General features: G+C 44.5%; 2 protein-coding genes across 4 annotated transcripts in view; both read left to right on the top strand.

Annotated features, from left to right (window-relative positions):
- The window catches only part of hdx (highly divergent homeobox), a 68,890-nt gene that overhangs the window by 25,693 nt on the left and 19,440 nt on the right, over positions 1-23,757 (top strand). For both annotated transcript variants that reach the window (XM_079479156.1, XM_079479157.1), the window contains 5 exons: positions 1,010-1,063; positions 1,143-1,289; positions 12,137-12,302; positions 12,422-12,501; positions 12,593-12,676. In XM_079479156.1, the coding sequence (XP_079335282.1) occupies positions 1,010-1,063; positions 1,143-1,289; positions 12,137-12,302; positions 12,422-12,501; positions 12,593-12,676 (531 nt within the window). The remainder of the gene's footprint in view (positions 1-1,009; positions 1,064-1,142; positions 1,290-12,136; positions 12,303-12,421; positions 12,502-12,592; positions 12,677-23,757) is intronic.
- LOC306907203 (uncharacterized protein) lies at positions 19,493-23,090 on the top strand. 2 transcript variants are annotated; one of them, XM_079479158.1, is made up of 6 exons: positions 19,493-20,938; positions 21,517-21,597; positions 21,804-21,857; positions 22,063-22,113; positions 22,358-22,399; positions 22,689-23,090. In XM_079479158.1, the coding sequence occupies exons 1-6, from the start codon at positions 20,725-20,727 to the stop codon at positions 22,910-22,912; spliced, it is 666 nt and encodes a 221-aa protein (XP_079335284.1). In that variant the 5' UTR covers positions 19,493-20,724; the 3' UTR covers positions 22,913-23,090. The 2 variants fall into 2 exon arrangements, with proteins under 2 accessions (XP_079335284.1, XP_079335285.1); XM_079479159.1 differs by lacking the exon at positions 21,804-21,857 and having other exon boundaries at positions 20,646-20,938; positions 22,689-23,072.

The raw sequence follows: 23,757 nt of genomic DNA, 5'->3' as shown, positions 1-23,757 counted from the left end.
GCCTTCTCAGGTATTTTCAGGATAAGAAAGTAGGCCTATATTTACATTGTTTGACGGATGTTGCTTTTCAGAGGCACGTTATAAGTGACTCAAACTCACAAGGCTTTCAGATCGAGCATAATTTCTACTGATTAAAGAGCCGTGCATCACTGACAAACTGCACATAAAACATAATCCCAGCCTTTTCATAATCTCATTAATTAAAGAATTGCACCAAGCCAGCTTGATTTATGCACAATTTAGTGGTAATCATGTGGATAGTACATAACAACGCTCTTGCCTCAGACGTATAGTATGCATATTTGTGCCAGGACTCAGGTCGTTACCCCCGTTGTGCTGTGGTTAAAAAAAGGGTTGATGGTGAGAAGTCGGGGTGGAAGAGGGATGCTTAGAAAATGTAGGGGGAAGTCAGGTAATGCGTCTTTCTATTTGTAAGGGTTTTCTCCCGAGTTGGTAGAATGGCTGGTGAGATTAGACCAGATGACTGATCACTCATGTCATTCACGAAGGAGAAGAGAACAAATTAGATCTATCTCATTCAGACTCAAAACACTGGCTTGTTTAGTGAAGGGTGTATTCGTTCTTTACATTTATCAACCAAATGCTCTGTCAAAGCTTGAAAAGCATTGGCTCGTGCTTTAGACACTATTTTAAGGCAAGAAGCTATCGGTGCTTAAGGGAGGGATTTCAGTGAACGTGAAATAAGAGTCAATGCATTTTGTGAACAAGAGTGATTTGTTCACTTAAAAATTTGTTCAAAAGATCATTCGTTCATGAAAGTAACATCACTATTTGCCATAGAAGATGTGGAAAAAGTTACATGCAATTCAACAGTATACAAAAATTTTGTTTTTATTTTTCTTATATTTTGGAGAAAATTAGGATGGCAACATCTGAACGGCAGAATTTTCCACTAGTCAGTGAACATTATTGGGAAGAGATGTTTTATGGTGAATATAGTGCAAGGCCCCTAAAGCTTTTCAACAAGAGCTTGTCTGTTTCTCATCAGGTAACAAGTAATATTTCAGCTCCATGGCTTCATAGCAACTCCCGAAAAAGAACGGTGAGTGCCCAAAATATGCATTGACACATGAGAGATTTTCTGACAGTTTTGGATAATGGATTTTTACTTAATGATGCAGCTGCAAGACAGGACCCAGTTTAGCGACAAAGATCTGTTTGCACTGAAGAGGTACTGGGACAATGGCATGACCAGCCTTGGCCTTGTGTGCAAAGAAAAGATATCAGCCGCCGCAAATAAACTCAATGTGGACAGTGAGATCATCAAGGTCTGTAATTAATTCATAAATCACTTCAGTTCCCTTTCTGTCGGTCTCTCGACGTTGTGTCGAACCGACAGATGGGGTTCGCCCCTGAGAACCTATCATCTTCTGACTATTTTGAAAACGCCAATTAAATTGGTGAATGAAATTTGCATGCCGGGCTCCGCCCCCAGATATCCAGATATCCGGGTATAAAAGGGGAGCCGGTGTGCTCATTCATTCACCTTTTGTTCTTCGGAGCCTTCGCATCCGATGACATTCTTCGAATTGCCGAATTCTACGACGCGGTGCAGCGGAGATTCCCCTGGGCGTCCTGGCAGTTCCAGAGGTATTTTTCTAAAAGAGCAATTTCCTCAGCGTGGCATTGCCTGCTGATCTCTTGGGTGCAGTACACTCATCGAGGACGGGGACCGACACGGTGGTTGCCGCAGGTGTTCGGGGGTCCGACCACTGTGGCAGCCTCCTGGATTCGTCCTGCCCGCACTGCGGGCGGATGGCTATTCAGACGTTGCGTCACTGCGGGCGGATGGCTATTCAGACGTTGCGTCACGGTGGCTGTGTTCTGTAAGATCCAGCCACCACCTCGTTTGCTTCCCGTTCTCTGACCGCAGCGGCTATGGCCCTGCCGTCAGCGGCAGCGAGGGTGATGTGGGGATTATCGTGAGCGTTAATCCGTCAGCCGGCCGGCTCGCGGACCGCTCGCGCCCCGTCTCGCTTGTTTAACAGTTCCCCAAGGATGGTCCTAAAGCCGTCTTATTCCTCAGGTGTCTCTTGCAACATCGGAGCGCGACCTGCTAGCATCAGACTCTGGTGATTCCCTGAAGCTCCCTCCCTCGGGAGGTCGAGCACAGGTGAGAGCAGACGTCAAGATGTCAGCCATTGCGGTGCGCCGCAGCCCTGGCGCTCGCGGCTGGGTACTTCGCACATTGGGCCCGGGCGCGACTCCAAGCCGTGCCCGGCTCAAGTGCCAAGTTTTACCGAGCTGCATAAGGAGTTCAGTAAGACCTGGAGCGCCCCCTTCGGGGCGCTTCCGTCTAGCTGACTCTATCGCCCTCTCTTCCCTCGGGGCGGGGAGGCAGCTAGGGACTATGTCAATGCACCCTGGGTGGAGCATGCAGTCGCGGGTATCCCCAGACGGCGACCACCTGGGGAGCTTGACCTAAACTCACCGTCCAGGGCATGTAAGGTCTCGACATCTCTGGTGTTGAGGCTGGCAGTGCCGTGGGCCAAGCTGCCACCACTCTTACGCCATGGCCATCCTGCAGGCAAGGGCGCTAAAGAGAGCCCCACGGGGTAAGACCGACCCAAGTAGTGCCGCCGCCGACTGGCCCTCCGGGGACCACGGTGGCAGCGCAGGCTGGGTCGGACGATGTCCACATCAGTGGCCCGGAAAGATGCCTCGGACTCAATCTTGCGGAGGTGGGCGATGTCGAGAAAGGCCACTTTCCCGACTCCCCTCTCGCAAGGTCGGCTGATTGGTGGCGCTGTCAAGGACAGCTCCAGCAGCCTTTTGACAGTGTAGAAACAGACCGGCCTGCTGTAACCTGGCCGCCTTTCGGCCGTCGAGGTCTCGCACGTGGTCTGCCCCCAGCAGCCCCGGCCTTCTCCATCGTCGACTCCGGTTCTGGTGCCCTCGCAGGTGGCCCCCCGGAGGAAGACGTCGAGAAAAGGACCACCTAGAGAGATTGAACCATCGGGCCCGACCCAGCCTTGGTAGCTGGATGGTCGGACTGGGGCGGTCCCTGCCATGTCCCAACACCTTCTGGGCCCCTTCGGGGGCCTAGTGCCCGCCTTCTCACAAGGAGAGGTCTCTCTCTGGGTCCCACTTGCAGCCGCTCTCACCCTCTGAAAGATGGTGTTCGGCAACTCGACGTTGCGACGTTGCGGCACGCAATGGCGAGTATAAAGCAGCCCTCAGCACTCTCGCTTCGACGGTGCGTCGAGCTGGGCCATCGCCTGGCAGGTGATTTAGCAGAGCTGTTCCCCCCGGGTGGGACCAGCACTGCTAGTCATTGAACCAACCCCTGCGGGTTGATGAAGCAGATCGTAGCCCCCCCTGTGAGGTCCCTGGGTGCTTGGTTAGCATTTCAAACCATCACGGTGGCTGGGAGTGTGGTCCGTCTCGGCATTCGATCCAGTTCGCCAGACCTCCGCCGGACTTCGGGCATCCTCTTACCTCAGCAGAGGCAGGGATGTTCCCGTGCTCCAGGCCGGGGCTGCCACCCCTCTGGCGAAGGCGATCGAACCGTCCCCTCGGCCGAGATGTCCAGTGGCTTCTACAGCCGCACTTCATCATACCCAAAACCAGGGGTCGCTGCATACGTTGAGCAGCACCTTGCAAGGGTGCCGTTCAGGAGGCGCAGAAGCGCGTCCTGGTGTCTGTCAGACGCCAAGAGTGGTTCATGACAACTGACCGCATACTCTCATGTCCAGTCTCCCTCGGCACTGTCGAGGGGCTGGCATGTCAGTAACGGGTCAGCCGGGAAAAAGAGCAGCTCTCCCTGGCGCAGAGCTCCCTTTTCCTGGTAGAGAACTCAACACTGTCTCCATGACGGCGTGCTCGCTCTTGAGCACGCACAGTCAGTGCTGAGCTGCTTGAACTTTCAGGCAGCAGCCAGCGGTCCCCTGAAATCAGTTTCAGAGGCTCCTAGGCATGGTGTCCTCGGGGGTGGCCTGTCCCCCTCGGGTTGACGCACATGGGACCGCGACAGCACTGACTACAGAGATGAGTTCCCTGGAGAGCGTGGCGCACTGGCAGTAGGCGTATCGTCATTACGCCTGCTGCCGTCGCATCCTAACCCCGGGCAGGTCTTGAGGCCGGTCGTGGTAACGACAGACGCCTCCCTACGGGGTGCGGGTGCGGTGTGCAACGGGCGCGCAGTGTCGGGTCGCTGGACCGGCCCCCGCCTGCGTTGGCATATCACTGCCCTCAAGTTGCTAGCTGTCCTGCTTGCACTGATGAGGCTCCGGCCTCTCGTGCAGAGCCAGCATACTGGCCCGGACAGCACGACCGGCGTAGCGTACTAAACCTCAGGGTGGCATTCGCTCGCTGCCGTCATCGCAACTCGCCCAAACGCCTCCTCCCGTGGAGACAGCAGGTGGCAAAGCCCCTGCATGTCACACGCCCACCGAGTGTCCTGAACCAGACAGCCAAGCGCTCTCTCGTCAGTTGACACCTCGTGGGAAGTGACGACTCCACCCCTGCGGGCGGCTTGGGTGTGGTTTGGGCGGGCACAGGTGGACCTGTGGGCACTCCCTGGACGAGGCCCCCCCCTCGACACGGAGGCCCTAGCGCGCAGCTGGCCGCGGGACAAGCGGAAGTACGCTTCCCCCCAGTGAGCTTCATTGCGCAGGTCCTGTGCAAGTTCTGGGAAGGGAGTATCAAGTGCTGCTAGTTGCACCTTACGGGTCCAACTACACTTGGTCCTCGGAGCTAATACTCCTGACGACAACTCCCCCTGGCCAAATCCCCTGGCGAAGGGCCTACTCGCAGGGGATGGGCACGTTGTGGCATTCGAGCCGGACCTTTGGGTCTGGCTCCTGGATGGGACGAGGAGTTCCTGGATGATCTACCCCCCACAGTGGTGGAGACTATCACTCAGGCAAGGGCCATGCCCACAAGGCTGGATGCCTTTAAGTGGCGCCCCTTCTCGTCCTGGTGCTCTTCTCGAGGAGAAGACCCGCGTAATTGCTTGCTCAGGAACGTGCTGTCCTATTGCAGGAGAGGCGGGGGAGTAATCTCCCCTTCCACATTGGAGCGTGGGTACCCGCTGTCGCGGTTATCACGTACCAGTTGCTGGTGAGCCTCTGGGGCGGCATGACCTGATTATTAGGTTCCTCTAGGCCGCGAGGGGCTAAGGCCTCGTCCGCGCCCCATACCCTCTTGGGGCCTTAAGGCCCTTTTTTCGGGCCCTGCGGAGAGCCCCCTTCCTCGTTCTGCGAGGGGGGTTGGCTCTCCTGCTGGGGCTCGAGTCCATCCAGAGGGTGAGGCACCTGCAAGCATTCCGTGTCCACCGATTGCCAAAATTAAGGCCCGGTGACTCTCACGTGATCCTGAGACCCCGGCCGACTTACGTGCCCAAAGTTCCGCCGCCCCCCTTTGGGAACTAGGTGGTGAACTTGCAGGCGCTCCCACACTGGGAGAAAGACCCAACCTGTACGTGGAGTGTCCAGTAAGCGCATTGCGCCTCTACTCGAACCACACGGAGGGCTTCAAGGCCCTGAGCAGCTCTTGTCTGTTATGGAGGTCAGCAATGGGAGTGCTGTCTCCGAGGAGAGTTGTCGCGCTGGATCGCACACGCCGTCACTACGGCGTGCCGATCCTAGCCCGTGCCCATTTGAGTGACGGTACACTCCGCTCGGGGTGTGGCCTCCTCGTGGGCATCGGCTCAGTGCGCCTCTCTGGCAGACATCTGTAGAGTTGCGGGTTGGGCTAAGCTATACCTCGCAGAGGCTTGCAACCTCCGTGGGGAGCCGGCAGCTCGAGTCTTGCCAACAGGTGAGACCAGCAGTCGTAGGGCGTACGCCTGCCCAAAGCCATTCCCCTTCTTAGGTGGATCAGTGCGCTATGGGCTGCCTCCCTTCTTTCCCCAAGGGTGAAGAATAGGCAGTCTGTCCATCCATCAATAAGCACTCAGGGAGGCAGGCTCGGCGGAGCAGCCCTGCCGCCTATGGCCGGGTATCAAGCTGAGTTATTACATATAGCTCTAACCGGACCTAGTGCCCCACACGTAGTAACCCCCCACTAGGGTGGTTCCGTCTGAGATGTCGTCATGAGATGGTTCCCCGCGTGGCAACCCATGACCTCCCCCAGGTGGACATCCACCTTGCGGCATTCCGCACATACCTCCCATGAGTTCTCCCCTATTTGGTGAGACCATGTTGGTGTCTCCACTGTATTCCCCCCTATGGTGGGAAGTGGTCTCCGTAGCGCACGTCCACATTGAGGGAACAGCGCTTACCCAGTAGCCCTACGGTACCGGACGGCTTCTCGTTTAGAGAACAAGGCCTCCGTCTGTGGTGGCCAAGGGCAGGGGCTACTCATCTTTGCCAAAAGCTCTGGGAGCCCCTGCCTGCCCACTGGAAGGTTACAAATTTCACAATAGCCCTCACGTGTGGCTCGGCCCGGCCGGTCAACGTCGCTTCGCTAGAGATTGTGATGCGGCTAAGTGCTGTGGCGTTTTCAATAGGAACCCCATCTGTCGGTTCGACACAACGTCGGGAGACCGACAGAAAGGGAACGTCTCGGTTTCGTATGTAACCTCTGTTCCCTGATGGAGGGAACGAGACGTTGTGTCCCTCATGCCACAACATTAGCCATCCGCTGCAGCGATCGTGAGATGCTCTCAGGCTCCTCAGCACAAAAGGTGAATGAATGAGCACACCGGCTCCCCTTTTATACCGGATATCCGGGGGCGGAGCCCGGCATGCAAATTTCATTCGCCAATTTCATTGGCCTTTTCAAAATAGTCAGAAGATGATAGGTTCTCAGGGGCGAACCCCATCTGTCGGTTCGACACAACGTCTCGTTCCCTCCATCAGGGAACAGAGGTTACATACGTAACCGAGACGTTTTCTTTGCACTACTTTCATTATTTTAGGCCTAAACAGGTACACATAGTCACAAAGTGGGTAAGTGTCATGATTCTCGAGTGGTGAGACAAGGACAGAGGACCCAGGTGCAGACCGCAGGTAAGGGGTTAACATATATTTAAATAAATAATGAAACAAAGACCCACGTGGGGTTAACATAACAAAACATGACATGGGTACAATAACAAGACAGGACTACATTTACATTTAGTCATTTAGCAGACGCTTTTATCCAAAGCGACTTACAGATGGGGAAACATTGGAAGCAATTATAACAACATAGGCAACAAAATACATAAGTGCATCAAACTAGTCCATTAAAGCCTAGCACAGTATAAAAAGCTAAGAATAGTGAGGTTAGTAAGTGTTTTTTTTATAAAGAAGGAAAGGGAAGAGACTTAGGAAAAATCAATCAGCAACGTGTTGACGGAAGAGATGCGTTTTTAGGCGTTTTTTAAAGATGGCAACTGAGTCTGCTGATCTTGTAGCAGCTGGTAGATCATTCCACCAATGTGGAACAGATCCAGAGAAGGTACGGGAGAGTGACTTTTTTCCTTTTTGGGATGGTACCACTAGTCGTTGTTCCTTTGCAGACCGCAGTGATCTGGCAGGAACATAGATCTGCATTAGCGAGTGGAGATACGATGGTGCAGATCCGGTGTTGGTCTTGTAGGCCAGGAGCAAAGCTTTCAACTTTATGCGGGCGGCAACAGGGAGCCAGTGTAACCTGATGAAGAGCGGAGTTACATGCGCTCTCTTCGGTTCATTGAAGACCACTCTTGCCGCCGCATTCTGGATCATCTGGAGAGGTTTGATTGTTCAAGCAGGAAGTCCAGCCAGAAGCGCATTGCAATAATCCAGTTTGGACAGGACAAGAGCCTGGACTAGGACTTGCGTAGAGTGCTCCGATAGGAAAGGTCTAATTTTCCTAATGTTGTAGAGGATGAATCTACAGGACCGGGTGGTGCTGGCAACATGACTTGTGAGGTTAAGCCGATCATCGATTACCACTCCCAGGTTTCTGGCTGTGCTGGACGGTGTAATCGTTGATGAGCCTAGTTGAATGGCAAGGTTGTGGTGAATCTTTGGGTTGGCCGGGATTACAAGCAGTTCCGTTTTTGCAAGGTTTAGCTGCAGGTGATGATCCTTCATCCAAAGCGAGATGTCACTCAGGCATGCCGCGATGCGAGCAGCGACCGTCGGATCGTCCGGTTGAAAAGACAAGTAGAGTTGTGTGTCGTCAGCATAGCAGTGATAGGAGAAGCCATGCTTCTGAATGACCGAGCCGAGGGATGTCATGTAAATGGAGGAGAGTAGCGGTCCAAGCACTGAGCCCTGTGGCACCCCCGTGTTGAGCTGTTGGGACGCGGAGACCTCATCTCTCCAGGATACTCTGAATGACCTACCCAAGAGGTAGGACTCAAACCATTGCAACGCCATTCCAGAGACACCCATAGCACTGAGAGAAGCCAGGAGGATGTGATGATTGACAGTGTCAAAGGCAGCAGACAGATCCAGTAGGATGAGCACAGATGACATGGATGATGCTTTTGCCAGTCTCAGGGCTTCGATGACTGAGAGCAGTGCAGTATCTGTGGAATGACCGGTCTTGAACCCAGACTGATTGCTGTCCAGGAGGTTGTTTTGCATGAGAAAGGAGGAGAGCTGATTGAACACAACTCGCTCCAGGGCTTTGGCGATGAAGGGAAGAAGGGAGACAGGCCTGTAGTTTTCTAGCAGTGTAGGGTCCAGGGTGGGTTTCTTTAGAAGCGGTGTGTTGCGGGTCTCTTTGAACGCTGTGGGAAATGTCCCAGTGGTGAGCGAAGAGTTGATGATTTGGGTCAGAGCGGGCACAACCGTTGGAGAGATGGCCTGGAGGAGAGGGGTGGGGATGGGATCCAGTGAGCAGGTGGTAGGGTGGTTGGAGCCGATGACCTTTGAGACATCAGCTTCAGACAGAGTAGAAAAGGCGGGGAGCACACACGTGTCAGGGATGTGGGCGGGTTCGACAGATGGTGGCGTAGAGAACTGGCTGCTGATGGCAGTAGTTTTCTTTACGAAGAACGATGCAAAATCAGCAGCTGTTAACTCCGATGAAGGTGCAGGAGCAGGCGGACAGAGGAGAGCAGAGAAGGTTTTGAAGAGCGTTCGAGAGTCCGGAGAGTTGCAGATCCTCGAGTGGTAGTAATCTGTTTTTGCAGAGGTGACATCTACAGAGAAAGAAGAGAGAAGAGATTGGTGGAGAGAGAGGTCTGCAGGGTCTTTTGACTTGCGCCATTTTCTCTCAGCTGACCGGAGGCTGGCGCGATGCTCACGCAGTACATCCGATAAACAGGGAGCCGACGGGGATGGACGGGCTGGTCCAGGTGCAAGAGGGCATAGGTTGTCCAAGCAGGATGAAAGCGTGGAACACAGTGTCTCTGGCATTCTCTGTATTCAAAAGAGAGAGCTCATCAGAGTGCAGAGAAGAAAGCAGAGGAAAAACAGGAGGGAGGGAGAGACCGCAGGTTGCGCCGGAAGGTGACCATCGGTAAGACATCTGCGATATCCGGAGAAGTGAGGTCGCGGTCGAGGGTGACGATGAAGTGATCAGACGTGTGCAGCGGGGTGACCTGACCTGGGGGAAGATATATAACTACAAAATTACTTTTTAACAGGGTGGGTGATAGTAAAAGCATGAAACTCGAAGGAGCTGTTGTCACACATGGGTGTTAGCTGATTGAATTTCCAGTCTTTGGGGATGAGGAGACAGGTGCCTCCACCCCTTCCTGTGATGCGAGGGCTGTGGGAGAAAGTGCGGTTATTGGAGAGGGCAGCGGGAGTGGCAGAGTCCTCTGGTTTGATCCATGTTTCTGTAAGTGCTACAATGGAAAGACCAGAATGTTTAACAAAAGCTGTAATGAAATCAGCTTTGTTCACAGCAGATTGGCAGTTCCACAATCCTATTGGGAAAGTAGAAGGGGCAGTTGCTAGCAGTGATACATTGTGAAGAGTATTAGCATTGCGTCACCTTCGGCATGCTGCAGATGATTTACGTGTTGTATTAACAGAAAGGATTTTAAAACACATATTTAAGAGAAGCAGAAAGAAAATAGGGAGAAACATTAAAGATAACAATAAAGGAATAAGTGTTAGTGCAAACAAGTAGGACAAAAAGTGCAGGTGTTGATACAAAACAGAAAAATAATAATACAGAAGAAGTGCAATACTCAAGTGCCCTGTCGGTGTCCCGGGCTCGGTGGAGTCGCGCGCAGGTAGAGTCGATGTCTTTACCCTCTTCGGTCTTCACGCGATGAGGGCTGCACGCGACCGCTGCCGCGGTGGGTAGACGCTTTTTAAATACGCGTCTAATTACTTAAATTCAACAGGCCCCGCCCTCAGATGACACGCGCACACAAAGCAAACAAATTAAACTAGCCCAAGAACGAACGAAGGAACGATACTACCCGCGGTTTCACCACGTGACAGAGCGGAAGTAAATACAAAGCGATTTCTCAGTTTAACACAGTACTAAAACTCAACAAGACACAATTTAAATACACTTACACAATTCTGTACGCTTCTGCTGCTAAATTGCTTCTCCTACAGATTGAACGCTAATCTCCGTTTAAATAACAGTGCTGGCGTTTGGCCCCGCCCTCAGATGACACGCGTACACAAAGCAAACAAATTAAACTAGCCCAAGAACGAACGAAGGAACGATACTACCCGCGGTTTCACCACGTGACAGAGCGGAAGTAAATACAAAGCGATTTCTCAGTTTAACACAGTACTAAAAGTCAACAAGACACAATTTAAATACACTTACACAATTCTGTACGCTTCTGCTGCTAAAATTGCTTCTCCTTTGGACTAAGACTAACTACACTTAAACAGGACTAAACTAAATTATAAACATCAAGACTAGACTAGACTAGACTAGACTAGACTAGACTAGACTAGACTAGACTAACAAGACACGTGAACTCACCACACAACCACAATGAACCAGCACAAGACAGAAGACACACGGTCATTAACTAAGGGACCAAATCAAGAGGGGAACAGGTGTAGGGCATTAATCAATAACGAGGTAACGAGTGGATGGGAACAGAGATGAGACTGGAGAGAATGTATGGATGGCCAAAAGGCCATAAATGCCTCTCTCCACACAAAACATGAGATTCTGTCATGACTTTCTGTCATGATTCCGCTATCATGTCATGTTTATTCTTGGTCTTACAGCGGAGTCATGGCATAGCCTTAGGTTTTGTGTGAGAAAGACATGGCTTTGTTTTGATTCTGACTTGCCATGTGCTTTCTCGTGTCTCGTCAGTGTTTCCCGCCCTTTTGTCTCGTTAACCTTCCCTGAGTGTTTCAGTACCTGCACCTGCCCCTTGTTAATTATCCTGTGTTTGTTCCCCTATAAGACATTCTCGTGTTCATTGTCCTGTGCTCGTTCATTGTATGCTGTACATGTTTCCTGCACCATAGGTAGAGTTATTTGGTCATGTCAAGTTCTGGTCTGTTAATGTTAAGTTACCTAGTGTTTTGTTATTTTTGCCCCCTTTGTGGGAAGTGATTGTTTCGGTTTTTGTATTTAGTTGATTTAGAGTTTTCCCCCATCGTGGGTGTTTGTTTTGTATCTGTTTTGTATTAAAGTCTGTTTGTTAGACCCTTCATCCCCGTGTCTGCCTGCACTTGGGTTCTTCCACCACGTCCACCCTCCACGTTCACGACAACTTTCATGGCCACTAAACCAAGAGAAACATGACAGTAAGTTACAAAAATTAATAATGCTTAAATTATTTGTAGATTTTTATATAATTTATTATTTATAACTATAAAATAAAAGCCATACAATATTTTGCCTTTCAAATTATTAACAAATCATGATCATATATCACATTTAGTTATTAATAATCATTATATTTAATATTAATATTATATAATTATATTTTTACCTGGCAGAGATCAGTGAAACATTATTTGCTTTCTAGAGTCAGAACAACCAGAATAAGGGTCTCATTAACATGAGGTGCAGAACGTTTCTAAAATAGTTACGGCTGTTGAATGTTGTGCAATGCTGTCGCGGCTAGTTAGGACACAACTTCTGATTGAAAAGTTACCTTTCATCGCATGTTGCATTGCGTTTGGTTAGAACACGATGTAAGTCTTTTTGTCTTAGAATAATAATAATACTTTTTTTAAAGTGGTTGTAAAATAGCATTGTGCATTCAAGGCTTAATTCTATTTTACTTTCAAACATTAACATTTAACAGACATGGATTGGTAACCGCAGAAGAAAGTACCGTTTGATGGGCATTGATATTCCACCACCTAAGGGTGGACCAGCTATGTTCTCAAATCAAACTGAAGCCTATTCTCGTCAAAACCTTGAAGATGAACATGGAATTCCTGAACTAACTGAGGGCAGTTTGTCCGATGGTGGGAGAATTTTTCATGTTTTTGGCAAATTATCTGATTTGTAATGACCTTGTGATATTAGTAATAGTTTAATGCATTTACATTTTCTGTATTCATTTGACACTTTCGATTTTTTTAAGATGGAGCCAGTGATTGCTATGAAGGAATAAACGATTATGTAAACGATGAATCAGATAGCTCCAGTGCTGCAGAAAATGTGGTATGGGTCTATGTTTATTTGCTCTAAACAGAATACTGTCATGGTTTATTGTTAACTGTCTAACCTGAACATGCATGAAACTTTTATCTAGAAGATTGAAATCACAGATGAAGAGGATAATGGTGACATATTGAATGCAGACATGGAACAGTTGCAAACATTCCTGGAATTCAAGGTGAGTATCACAATGTGTGTGTGTGTGTGTGTGTGTGCGTGCATGCGTGTGCGTGCGTTGGTGCCACCTGACAATGGGGACATGTGACCTGAATACATACCGACTTTGTGAGGACATACCGTAACTAAAAGGACACGGCTGATGTCCTCATAAGTCGCGCGGTATAAACAGGCTTAAGAGCTTCCTACCAACCACCTCCCGCGTTTTCGCGATATGTCCTAATATGCACGTTAAACCGGTTTTTCAGTGTGTGCCAGTGTTTGCTCGGTGTGTATAAACTCCCTCTATTGAAAATTCGCTGGTACTGCAGCGCCACACACATTTCAGCCGTTAATGAGCGTGTTTCATTGGTTGAACACATTCTGTTCAGCGATTGGCTGCTTTCGATTGTCAGTCAAACCCGCGCGGACTTTCAAGCACCGTCGTTGACCAAAACTCCTGCAAACATCTTACATTTTCACGGAAAACTTCTTAACGCGTAAAGGTAAGTTTAAGTTATGCTTATTTGTAGCTTATTTTTTACCTTACTAACAAGTTTAGTAAGATAGGTAAAATTCCATATTCGTGTATTGGTAATGATGATTGTGGCCTACGGCAAGTTGTTTTTCTACTTAATTTGATATGTTTGGTAGAAATATATTCACAAATGGTTCATAGTTAATGTAATATGGTTTAGTTAATTAACCCGATGTCGTGATTGCACGAGTGAATGGGTTTACAGTTTAATTAGATGGATAATTGGGCCTAAACAATTAAATAAGGCAAGTTACTCATATGGGTCACACTTTATTTTAAGGTCCAATTCTTTCTATTAACAAAACATTTACTACTTTTGCCTCAATAAACTCCTAATTTTCTGCTTTAAAATAGTATAAGTTAGTTTTTAGGTTTAGGTATTGTAACGTTATAATATGATCTTAATAACGTTAGAATGTGATTATGCAGATTGCAGAATATGTGTTTTATAAGTACTAATAAACAGCCAATATTCTAAAAATAAGCATGCTAATTAATTTACATTAACATTAAGTAATTTATCCAAAGCAACTATTAATAGTGAGAATTGGTCCCTAAAGTATAAGGGATATTTTAAAAAATATTGACCAAACCTATAGCACAGTTAATGCTATATTGTATATGTATATGTGTATTATTAGTCTGACACCTTGCGCTAATGCAGTTTACTTATTACATAATATAACTGATATGATATAACTGACATTTAAAGGGACTGTATACTCTTTATGTTCTTGTTTAGTTAAAATGCCAAGAAAAAGGAGAGTGCATCCCGAACACGATGCCAAAGAACACGTGATGACAGGCAAAGACAAAGCCTTTATTGAGGAAAGATATATAAATTCATTTAAAGGTAGGTTGTGCATCACAAATCTGTAAAATCCTGTGCTTGACTACTATGTTTTAAACTATGCTTCACCCAATATTGCATTTCAGATTTTACAGGGTTTAAGGTTTATTTCTTTTGAAAGGATAAATCCATTTTTTGCATATCAAGTAGGTTCATGTTAAATAGTTTTGCCTTTGTAGGGAGAGGTGTGTTTGCGCTTGAACACATTGAAAAATCCACATTTGTTGTTCAATACCGTGTAATTCTGGCACAGAGTAAACAAGTTGAAGACATTCAAGGAAACTACTTGTTTGACTTCACTTGGAATGGAAGACGTTATTGGTAAATTGTCAAGTCTTGATATACTTTGTTTTTTGTTTATAATCAGAGCCAAGTGTTTACATTTCTGCAGCAACAACAACAGTAATTCAATTTGTATTATTACAATTAAGACGTTTTACCTTTTTTCCAAATACCAAGTTAACTTTTCATTCTGAGATGACAAAATGATCATGAGGGTGATTCCTGATGGAGATATATTTTTGCCTTGATCGGACAATCCTGCGTCATCTTCGGTTGTTAGGAAGCAAATAAACTGTCACAATGTCTTTTTAAAAATACATCAAATACACAAAGCTTAGGGCCTACTCACATTTAGCACAGTTGCTTTCAATCGTGCCCGAGCACGATTGCCCCCCCTCCCCAATCACCTGCTGGCCTACGCTCACATGGTGCAGACTCTTTAGATTAACCTGAAAATGTCTGTCATGCACTGTTTTTCTAACAGCATCGATGCTTCAAAAGAGGATGGATCACTTGGAAGATTGGTGAACGATGATGAAAGAAACCCAAACTGCAAAGTCAAGACAGTTGTGGTTAAAGAAAGTATGAGAGATATATCTCCAGATGAGGAGATTACTTACAACTATGGAGATTCCTCTTGGCCATGGCGATCCATGGTGAGTCTTAAAATTCAAGTTCTTATAAGTTCAAGATTATATCCTTTATAGTAATGATATGTAAGGATAATTATAAACTGGCATATTCCAAAAGATTGACACTTAGCAAATCACTAGTCAACCATTCGTGTCTTAATGTTGTATCTGTCTATCTCCATTTTCAGGAATTCGGTGATAAGAGCTCAGGGGCTGTGGACGATTCCAGTATTCATCCTTCTAAATCAGACAATGACAGTGTTAATCCTTCATCAGAGCAAGAGAAAGTAAGTGAAAATGTTTACCGGCATCTTTTAGCACTGGGACCGCTCCATCTATCAGTTTCAAACGATCTGCAAATCCATCGTTATATCCACTGTTTATATATGGTTCATCACGAAATGTCGTCAACAAACGAACACAGCTTAACTTCTGCAGCTAACTAAACATATCGATGGGCGTGCTCTTTCTAACTCTTTCTCTCACTGTAGACGTGTTGTCATGCTTGTCTGAGGCAATTGTCCAATAAGGGACTAAGAACCCTTGTTAGCAAATACGAATTCATGTTAGAAGAAAACTTTACAAAATCTGTAGGAACCCTAAGGGATTATATTGAGCACATAAATTCTACGTCATACCTCCGAATCATTTTATGACCAGTTGACTATGTTAAGCATGAGAAGCCAGCACGTTTATCATTGTAAAGAAGTCAGAATGCTTGAAATAGCTTGTTACTCCACCTTTAAAGATGAAGAATAACTTATCACACATTGACTAGGAATTTCCACAATGCTTCCCTTGATTTTCATTTTGTGTGTGGGGGGATGGGCATGACACTGAGCTGTAATGTAAGGACAGTTTCCCTTATGAGGACCATCAAGATTATCCCGTATAATAAGTAAGTGATGATCCACGGCTAGCCCTGGACTCAAGATTTTTTTGCACGACATGCAGGCTAATTTGTTTGTTTATTGAACTGTATTTAAAATCCTGCAATGCAGGATAACAACCATGGGTTATCATGCTTATACCATGGTCTTTGAGTTATAGCATTTAATCAACTTAATTATTGATGGAGAATGGCAACCAAACTGACTGGAACATCCTGCCAGCCAATCAGAATTGAGTATTCAGACTGACCATAGTATATCTTGATTTTTGTTATTGGCAAACGTTCGTGTCTTAATGTTGTATCTGTCTATCTCCAATTTTCAGGAATTCGGTGATAAGAGCTCAGGGGCTGTGGACGATTCCAGTATTCATCCTTCTAAATCAGACAATGACAGTGTTAATCCTTCATCAGAGCAAGAGAAAGTAAGTGAAAATGTTTACCGGCATCTTTTAGCACTGGGACCGCTCCATCTATCAGTTTCAAACGATCTGCAAATCCATCGTTATATCCACTATTTATATACGGTTCATCACGAAATGTCATCAACAAACGAACACAGCTTAACTTCTGCAGCTAACTAAACATATAGATGGGCGTGCTCTTTCTAACTCTTTCTCTCACTGTAGACGTGTTGTCATGCTTGTCTGAGGCAATTGTCCAATAAGGGACTAAGAACCCTTGTTAGCAAATACGAATTCATGTTCGAAGAAAACTTTACAAAATCTGTAGGAACCCTAAGGGAGTATATCGAGCACATAAATTCTACGTCATACCTCCGACTCATTTTATTACCAGTTGACTATGTTAAGCATGAGAAGCCAGCACGTTTATCATTGTAAAGAAGTCAGAATGCTTGAAATAGCTTGTTACTCCACCTTTAAAGATGAAGAATAACTTATCACACATTGACTAGGAATTTCCACAATGCTTCCCTTGATTTTCATCTTGTGTGTGGGGGGATGGGCATGACACTGAGCTGTAATGTAAGGACAGTTTCCCTTATGAGGACCATCAAGATTATCCTGTGTAATAAGTAAGTGATGATCCACGGCTAGCCCTGGACTCAAGATTTTTTTGCACGACATGCAGGCTAATTTGTTTGTTTATTGAACTGTATTTAAAATCCTGCAATGCAGGATAACAACCATGGGTTATCATGCTTATACCATGGTCTTTGAGTTATAGCATTTAATCAACTTAATTATTGATGGAGAATGGCAACCAAACTGACTGGAACATCCTGCCAGCCAATCAGAATTGAGTATTCAGACTGACCATAGTATATCTTGATTTTTGTTATTGGCAAACGTTCGTGTCTTAATGTTGTATCTGTCTATCTCCAATTTTCAGGAATTCGGTGATAAGAGCTCAGGGGCTGTGGACGATTCCAGTATTCATCCTTCTAAATCAGACAATGACAGTGTTAATCCTTCATCAGAGCAAGAGAAAGTAAGTGAAAATGTTTACCGGCATCTTTTAGCACTGGGACCGCTCCATCTATCAGTTTCAAACGATCTGCAAATCCATCGTTATATCCACTATTTATATACGGTTCATCACGAAATGTCATCAACAAACGAACACAGCTTAACTTCTGCAGCTAACTAAACATATAGATGGGCGTGCTCTTTCTAACTCTTTCTCTCACTGTAGACGTGTTGTCATGCTTGTCTGAGGCAATTGTCCAATAAGGGACTAAGAACCCTTGTTAGCAAATACGAATTCATGTTCGAAGAAAACTTTACAAAATCTGTAGGAACCCTAAGGGAGTATATCGAGCACATAAATTCTACGTCATACCTCCGACTCATTTTATTACCAGTTGACTATGTTAAGCATGAGAAGCCAGCACGTTTATCATTGTAAAGAAGTCAGAATGCTTGAAATAGCTTGTTACTCCACCTTTAAAGATGAAGAATAACTTATCACACATTGACTAGGAATTTCCACAATGCTTCCCTTGATTTTCATCTTGTGTGTGGGGGGATGGGCATGACACTGAGCTGTAATGTAAGGACAGTTTCCCTTATGAGGACCATCAAGATTATCCCGTGTAATAAGTAAGTGATGATCCACGGCTAGCCCTGCACTCAAGATTTTCTTGCACGACATGCAGGCAAAGTTGTTTCTTTAGTGAACTGTATTTAAAATCCTGCAATGCAGGATAACAACCATGGGTTATCACGCTTATACCATGGTCATTAAATTAAAGATGGGGTAACACACGCAGTTTCTGACAATCTCCTATTCATCTTAAATACCTTTACAGTAGTATTCCATACTATTTAGTTGGATTTAGTTTGATTACATATATAAAAGAGATAAAGAGATGTACCATTATATCCGGAAAAAGACGAGCTACTGGAGGCTGGCAGGGAGGACAGAACTATAGCATGAGCAAACTACACATCATCACATTATCCCTTAGTGTTTCTTTACATTATGCACGTACATGCCGATCGCCAACAAAACACTGACATATGACTATTCATGTCCGGCATCTTTTAGCACTGGGACCGCTCCATCTATCAGTTTCAAACGATTTCCAAATCCAGCGTTATATCCACTGTTTATACAAGGCTCATCACCCAACATTCTTGTTGTTCTTGTTACAGTGCCCCCATGAAGTTCACTGTTCTGTTATCTCCTGTTTGGATTCTTGTGAAGATTGCAGTGGACCTGTGTCTAGTCGAAGATGGCTTGGCTTAACATGCAAATGTCAGTGTTTTTTTAATTTAAAATTTAGTTGTATGTGTGATCATTTATATTAATGTTTTGTTGCAGTGATTAGATGAAAACCTGGAAAATGCATGTTTATTTTACTGTTTCTTTTTAGTATGTTCAAGATCATGGCACAAAACCTGCTTCCTGAAAAAAGAAGAAATGGTAGGTTTATTTATTTTATATCACCTTGTAAACTTGAAAGTTGGTTTATCAAACATCTTAAGATATATATGTAACCCACATGTCATTTGCTGCATGTCATTGCCAGACTTCAGGCATGCCTGAAAGGTCAAATTATTGTTCTTCTCATTGTTATTATCATCTTTCTTTTTTAGCTCAATGTCGAATTGTCTTGTTCTGAAGACATCAGCTCTGATGAAGAATATACCCCTCAATCCTCTGATGACTTCATTCCAGACTCTAGACAAAACAGTGATAGTGATGAAAGTCCACCATATTTTAAAACCACACCAGCTGTTGTAAAGTCTTCCAAGATCGCAAATAATTTGCCAAAACCCACTTACTGTTCATCCACAGAGGAAGACATGATTAGTTCTGCTAAGGACATCACATGTGATGGTCATGATCCTACCACAAAAAGTATTGTGATGCTTCCGAGTTCTAAGAAAAAACCAACAGAGTCTTCTGATGAACAGTCGTCAATTGACAATGTGTCAAACCCCAAAGACACTATTTCTACCCACAAGAATTACTGTTATGTGTGCAAGAAACCTCAGTCTAAAATTACCCGTCACTTTCAAATGCATCAAGACACTGTAACAGAAATCGCTGCTGCATTCTCACTCCCTTAACACTCCAAGGACAGAAAACGGTTACTTGAGAAGCTCCGAAACAGAGGCAACTATGAACATAATCGAGAGGTTATGGAGAATAAGAGTGGACCACTGAAAGTCAAAAGGCGGCCAGCGAGATCAGAGATTGAACTGAGTTCCGGAAGATACGTGCACGGTGTATACTGCAAAGGCTTGTTTATTCGCAAAGAGCTCTGGCGACATACACGGAGATGCCCGTCGAAGAAGGTTTCTAAGTCTGAAGCAACTGGTAAGGCCAAAGTCTTAGTTTTGGCTGATATTGCAGAGTCATCATTCTCCCAGGCAATATCTCCTGGAGTGTGGAAGCTTTTAGGAAATATGAAGAATGATGACATTTCATCTCTAGTTCGAAATGATTTTCTCATCCTGCAACTGGGTCAGTCTCTTTACAACAAACATGGTAGCGATCCAACAAAATCTGAGTCCATTCGCCAGAAAGTGCGGGAAATGGGCAGACTGTTGCTGAGCTTGAGAAGGAAGTACTCCATATTTAGCTTTGAAGATGCTGTGAAACCAAGCAATTTCTACAAAGTCATTGATGCTGTGAACGATGTCGCTGGTTATGATGAAAAGAGTCACTCGTATAAGACACCCAGTCTTGCGCTAAAGTTAGGATATTCACTTAACAAGATCGGTGACATTATTCTCTGCAGGGCCATCACAGCAGAGGATGATGCTTTGACAAAAGCAGCAGAGCGATTCAAAAGACTGTGCTCAAGTGAATGGGCAGAACATGTCTCTCATGCTGCTCTTGCTACTTTGAGCAAATCAAAGTTCAATAAACCATCTGCACTTCCATTTACACAAGACGTGCAGCTTCTTAATCAGTACCTAGAGAAGAAATGTGCAGATGCTTTCGAAAGCCTGAAAAAGAATGAATCTCCACAAACATATGCAGAACTCGCCAAAGTGACACTTGTACAAGTGATCATCTTTAACAGACGTCGAGCAGGAGAGGTCTCAAAAATGACTGTTGAGTGTTTTATGAAAAGAGACCAGAGTGAGCTCCATGAGGATATAGCTCTCAGCCTCTCTCCATTTGAGCAAAAAATGTCGAAGCATTTCAGCAGAGTAGAAATAATGGGCAAGAGAGGGAGAAAAGTTGCTGTTTTGTTAAACCCCGAAGTTGTCCAAGCAATTCAGCTTATTGTGGACAAGAGAGACTCATGTGATGTGGACAGGGACAACCCTTTCTATTTGGAAGACCGAAGTGTTCAGCCACCAGCTTCTTCAGGGGACAGGACTGCATCAGACTTTTTGCAAATCAGTGTGGTGCACAGAACCCGGAATATCTCCGGTCTACACAGCTTCGTAAACAGATGGCCACAATGTCACAGATTCTTAATCTTAAGGATAATGAGCTGGATCAATTAGCCAATTTTTTGGGGCATGACATTCGGGTCCATAGAGACTATTATCGGTTGCCAGATGCAACTATAGAAATTGCTAAAATCTCAAAGCTCCTGCTGGCAATGGAAAAAGGAACTCTTGCAAGCTTCCAAGGAAAATCTCTAGATGAAATAGAGATTGAAGGTATGTGCATACTTTTATATGTTGAAAATAATAAGGTACAGAGTACTTAACAGGAATACTGTGACTTTAGCGAAAACATTTAAGCAGTGGAGGTTTGGGTGAAGAATATATAAACTTCAATTCAAATTTAACGTAAGGTAAGAGAAGAGTAAAAACTATTTAACAAGAGCCAACAACAATACATTTTAATAGGTCCTTAAAAAGATTAACAGAGAAGAATGTATCAGTGTCTTGTACCTGTGAAAAATTTGATGGTATCATTCATTCTTTTGAATTTGTGAGAGAATTTGTGTAACAGTTCTTTCTTTCCTTTTCCTCTTCCTCATTGTGATGTTTAGCAGTCAGCTTCAAGCTGGTGACCATGAAGATGCTTTTAACATAATAGCTTCAGTATGTTCTTTAGTGGTACAAAAACATTGAAGCTGTTTTATATTCTTAAGTAACTAATAGAAAATATTTTTAAAGATGGAAAAGGAAAGTTTTATTAGGTTATTTCTTTAAATAGTGATGGTGTAGGATATACTGTATATATCTTTTTTAACCTAATGCATGTGTTTGTCAAATGTACCTTTCTATAGATGAAATTGATCTTGAATTGGATGATGAAGAAATAAGTGATGACGATAATGAAGAGTCGGATTCTGTCCATGGACCAAGGGGTATGTATTACATTTTACATCAGTTTATTCTTATGACACCAATCTGGAATTTTCACTACTGCAAGAGAAACACTGTAGCTAGTAGGCAATTGAGTGTTACTGGCTGCTTGATTTTTTTTCCCTCAGGCCAGAAATGTTTAATAGTGTAATTGTGTCATTGTTGATGCTGTGTGACCCTCATTAAATTGGAAAGAATTTGAATATAGGAAACAAAAGAAGGATGGAATTGGGGGATGAGGATGAGGCTGGAAGTTCCAAAGGTATGCTTATGTATATGTATATTTTTTTATTCTGATTTAAGATGGTCAGAAACTGATTTTACATTAGGTAGAGGAAGTGTACTTGTGTCATGGTTGAGTCTGTGTGATTTCATTTTTTCCATTGGGGGGAACTTGTTTCTTATGACCAGAAACAAAAAATTTGGGTTGTTGAGTTTGACTCTTCATTACTTTTTTTTGAATATAGGAATCAAAAGAAGGATGGAATTGACCCAGGATGAGGCTGGAAGTTCCAAAGGTATGCTTATGTATATATATATTTTTTTATTCTGATTTAAGATGGTCAGAAACTGATTTTACATTAGGTAGAGGAAGTGTACTTGTGTCATGGTTGATTCTGTGTGACCCTCATTCAAATTTTCCATGGGGGGACTTGTTTCTTATGACCAGAAACAAAGTTTTTGGGTTGTTATATATTTAAGATGATCAGAAACTGATTTCACATTAGTAAATGAAATTTTCTACTGAACTTTTTGTCATAGGAAAAGGAAAAGTGCCCCGAGATGAGGCTGTGAGCTCCACAGGTATATGCATTCTTATTAGAATAATTAGATAATGCACAATCAACTGTTTTCAAATTTATTAATGTTAACAAAGATTATTAAATGCTGAAAACTATATTGCTCATTCATTTTAACGAATACATTTACCAATGTTAACAAATATAATCTTACTGTAAAGAGTTTCTGTAAAGTATTCAAAATAATATTTTGGAATAATAAAGTACACCCAAAACTAAAAAGTTCGAAGGGCATAATTGAACCCCTTTAAACGACATTCCAAGAAAACCAATTTTTTTCTTTTTTATTGCAGAGCCCAAATCAAGGAGAGTTGTGAAAGGGCCATGGAGCCAAATAGAAATGAATGCCGTAATGAAACACTTTAAAGCACATATTTTAAAGGGACACCTTGCCACAAAGGCAGAATGTGAGCAGTGCAAGAATGCAGAAGACCCTGTCCTGAGTGAAAGAACTGTGCAGAATATAAGGGATTTCGCGAGGAATCGAGGTTTGGTGTTTAAAAAGAAATGTTCTTAGAAAGATCAATGCCATTCCATTAAGGTCTGTGGTTTTTGTTCAAGATTTGAGTGGATGACCCTGTTTTTGTTCAAAACATTTGAATATATATTACGTAAGACATTTCTTGACATGTACACATTTTGTTGTGTTAGTGTGTATGTGAATGATGTCCTAATAAATCCAGATTGTCCTCACTATTCAGGTTTGATCAGGTGTGTGTGTGTGTGTATGTGAATGATGTCCTGATAAATCCAGATTGTCCTCACTATTCAGGTTTGATCAGGTGTGTGTGTTTGTGAATGATGTCCTGATAAATCCAGATTGTCCTCACTATTCAGGTTTGATCAGGTGTGTGTGTGTGTGTGTATGTGAATGATGTCCTGATAAATCCAGATTGTCCTCACTCTTCAGGTTTGATCAGGTGTGTGTGTGTATGTGAATGATGTCCTGATAAATCCAGATTGTCCTCACTATTCAGGTTTGATCAGGTGTGTGTGTGTGTATGTGAATTATGTCCTGATAAATCCAGATTGTCCTCACTATTCAGGTTTGATCAGGTGTGTGTGTATGTGAATGATGTCCTGATAAATCCAGATTGTCCTCACTATTCAGGTTTGATCAGGTGTGTGTGTGTGTGTGAATGATGTCCTGATAAATCCAGATTGTCCTCACTATTCAGGTTTGATCAGGTGTGTGTTTGTGTGAATGATGTCCTGATAAATCCAGATTGTCCTCACTATTCAGGTTTGATCAGGTGTGTGTGTGTGTGTGAATGATGTCCTGATAAATCCAGATTGTCCTCACTATTCAGGTTTGATCAGGTGTGTGTGTATGTGAATGATGTCCTGATAAATCCAGATTGT

This window comes from Barbatula barbatula, assembly GCF_947034865.1.
Source record: "Barbatula barbatula genome assembly, chromosome: 18".
Classification (NCBI taxonomy): domain Eukaryota; kingdom Metazoa; phylum Chordata; class Actinopteri; order Cypriniformes; family Nemacheilidae; genus Barbatula; species Barbatula barbatula.
Note: the sequence above shows the minus strand (reverse complement) of the source record. Positions and strands in the feature narration are given on the sequence as shown.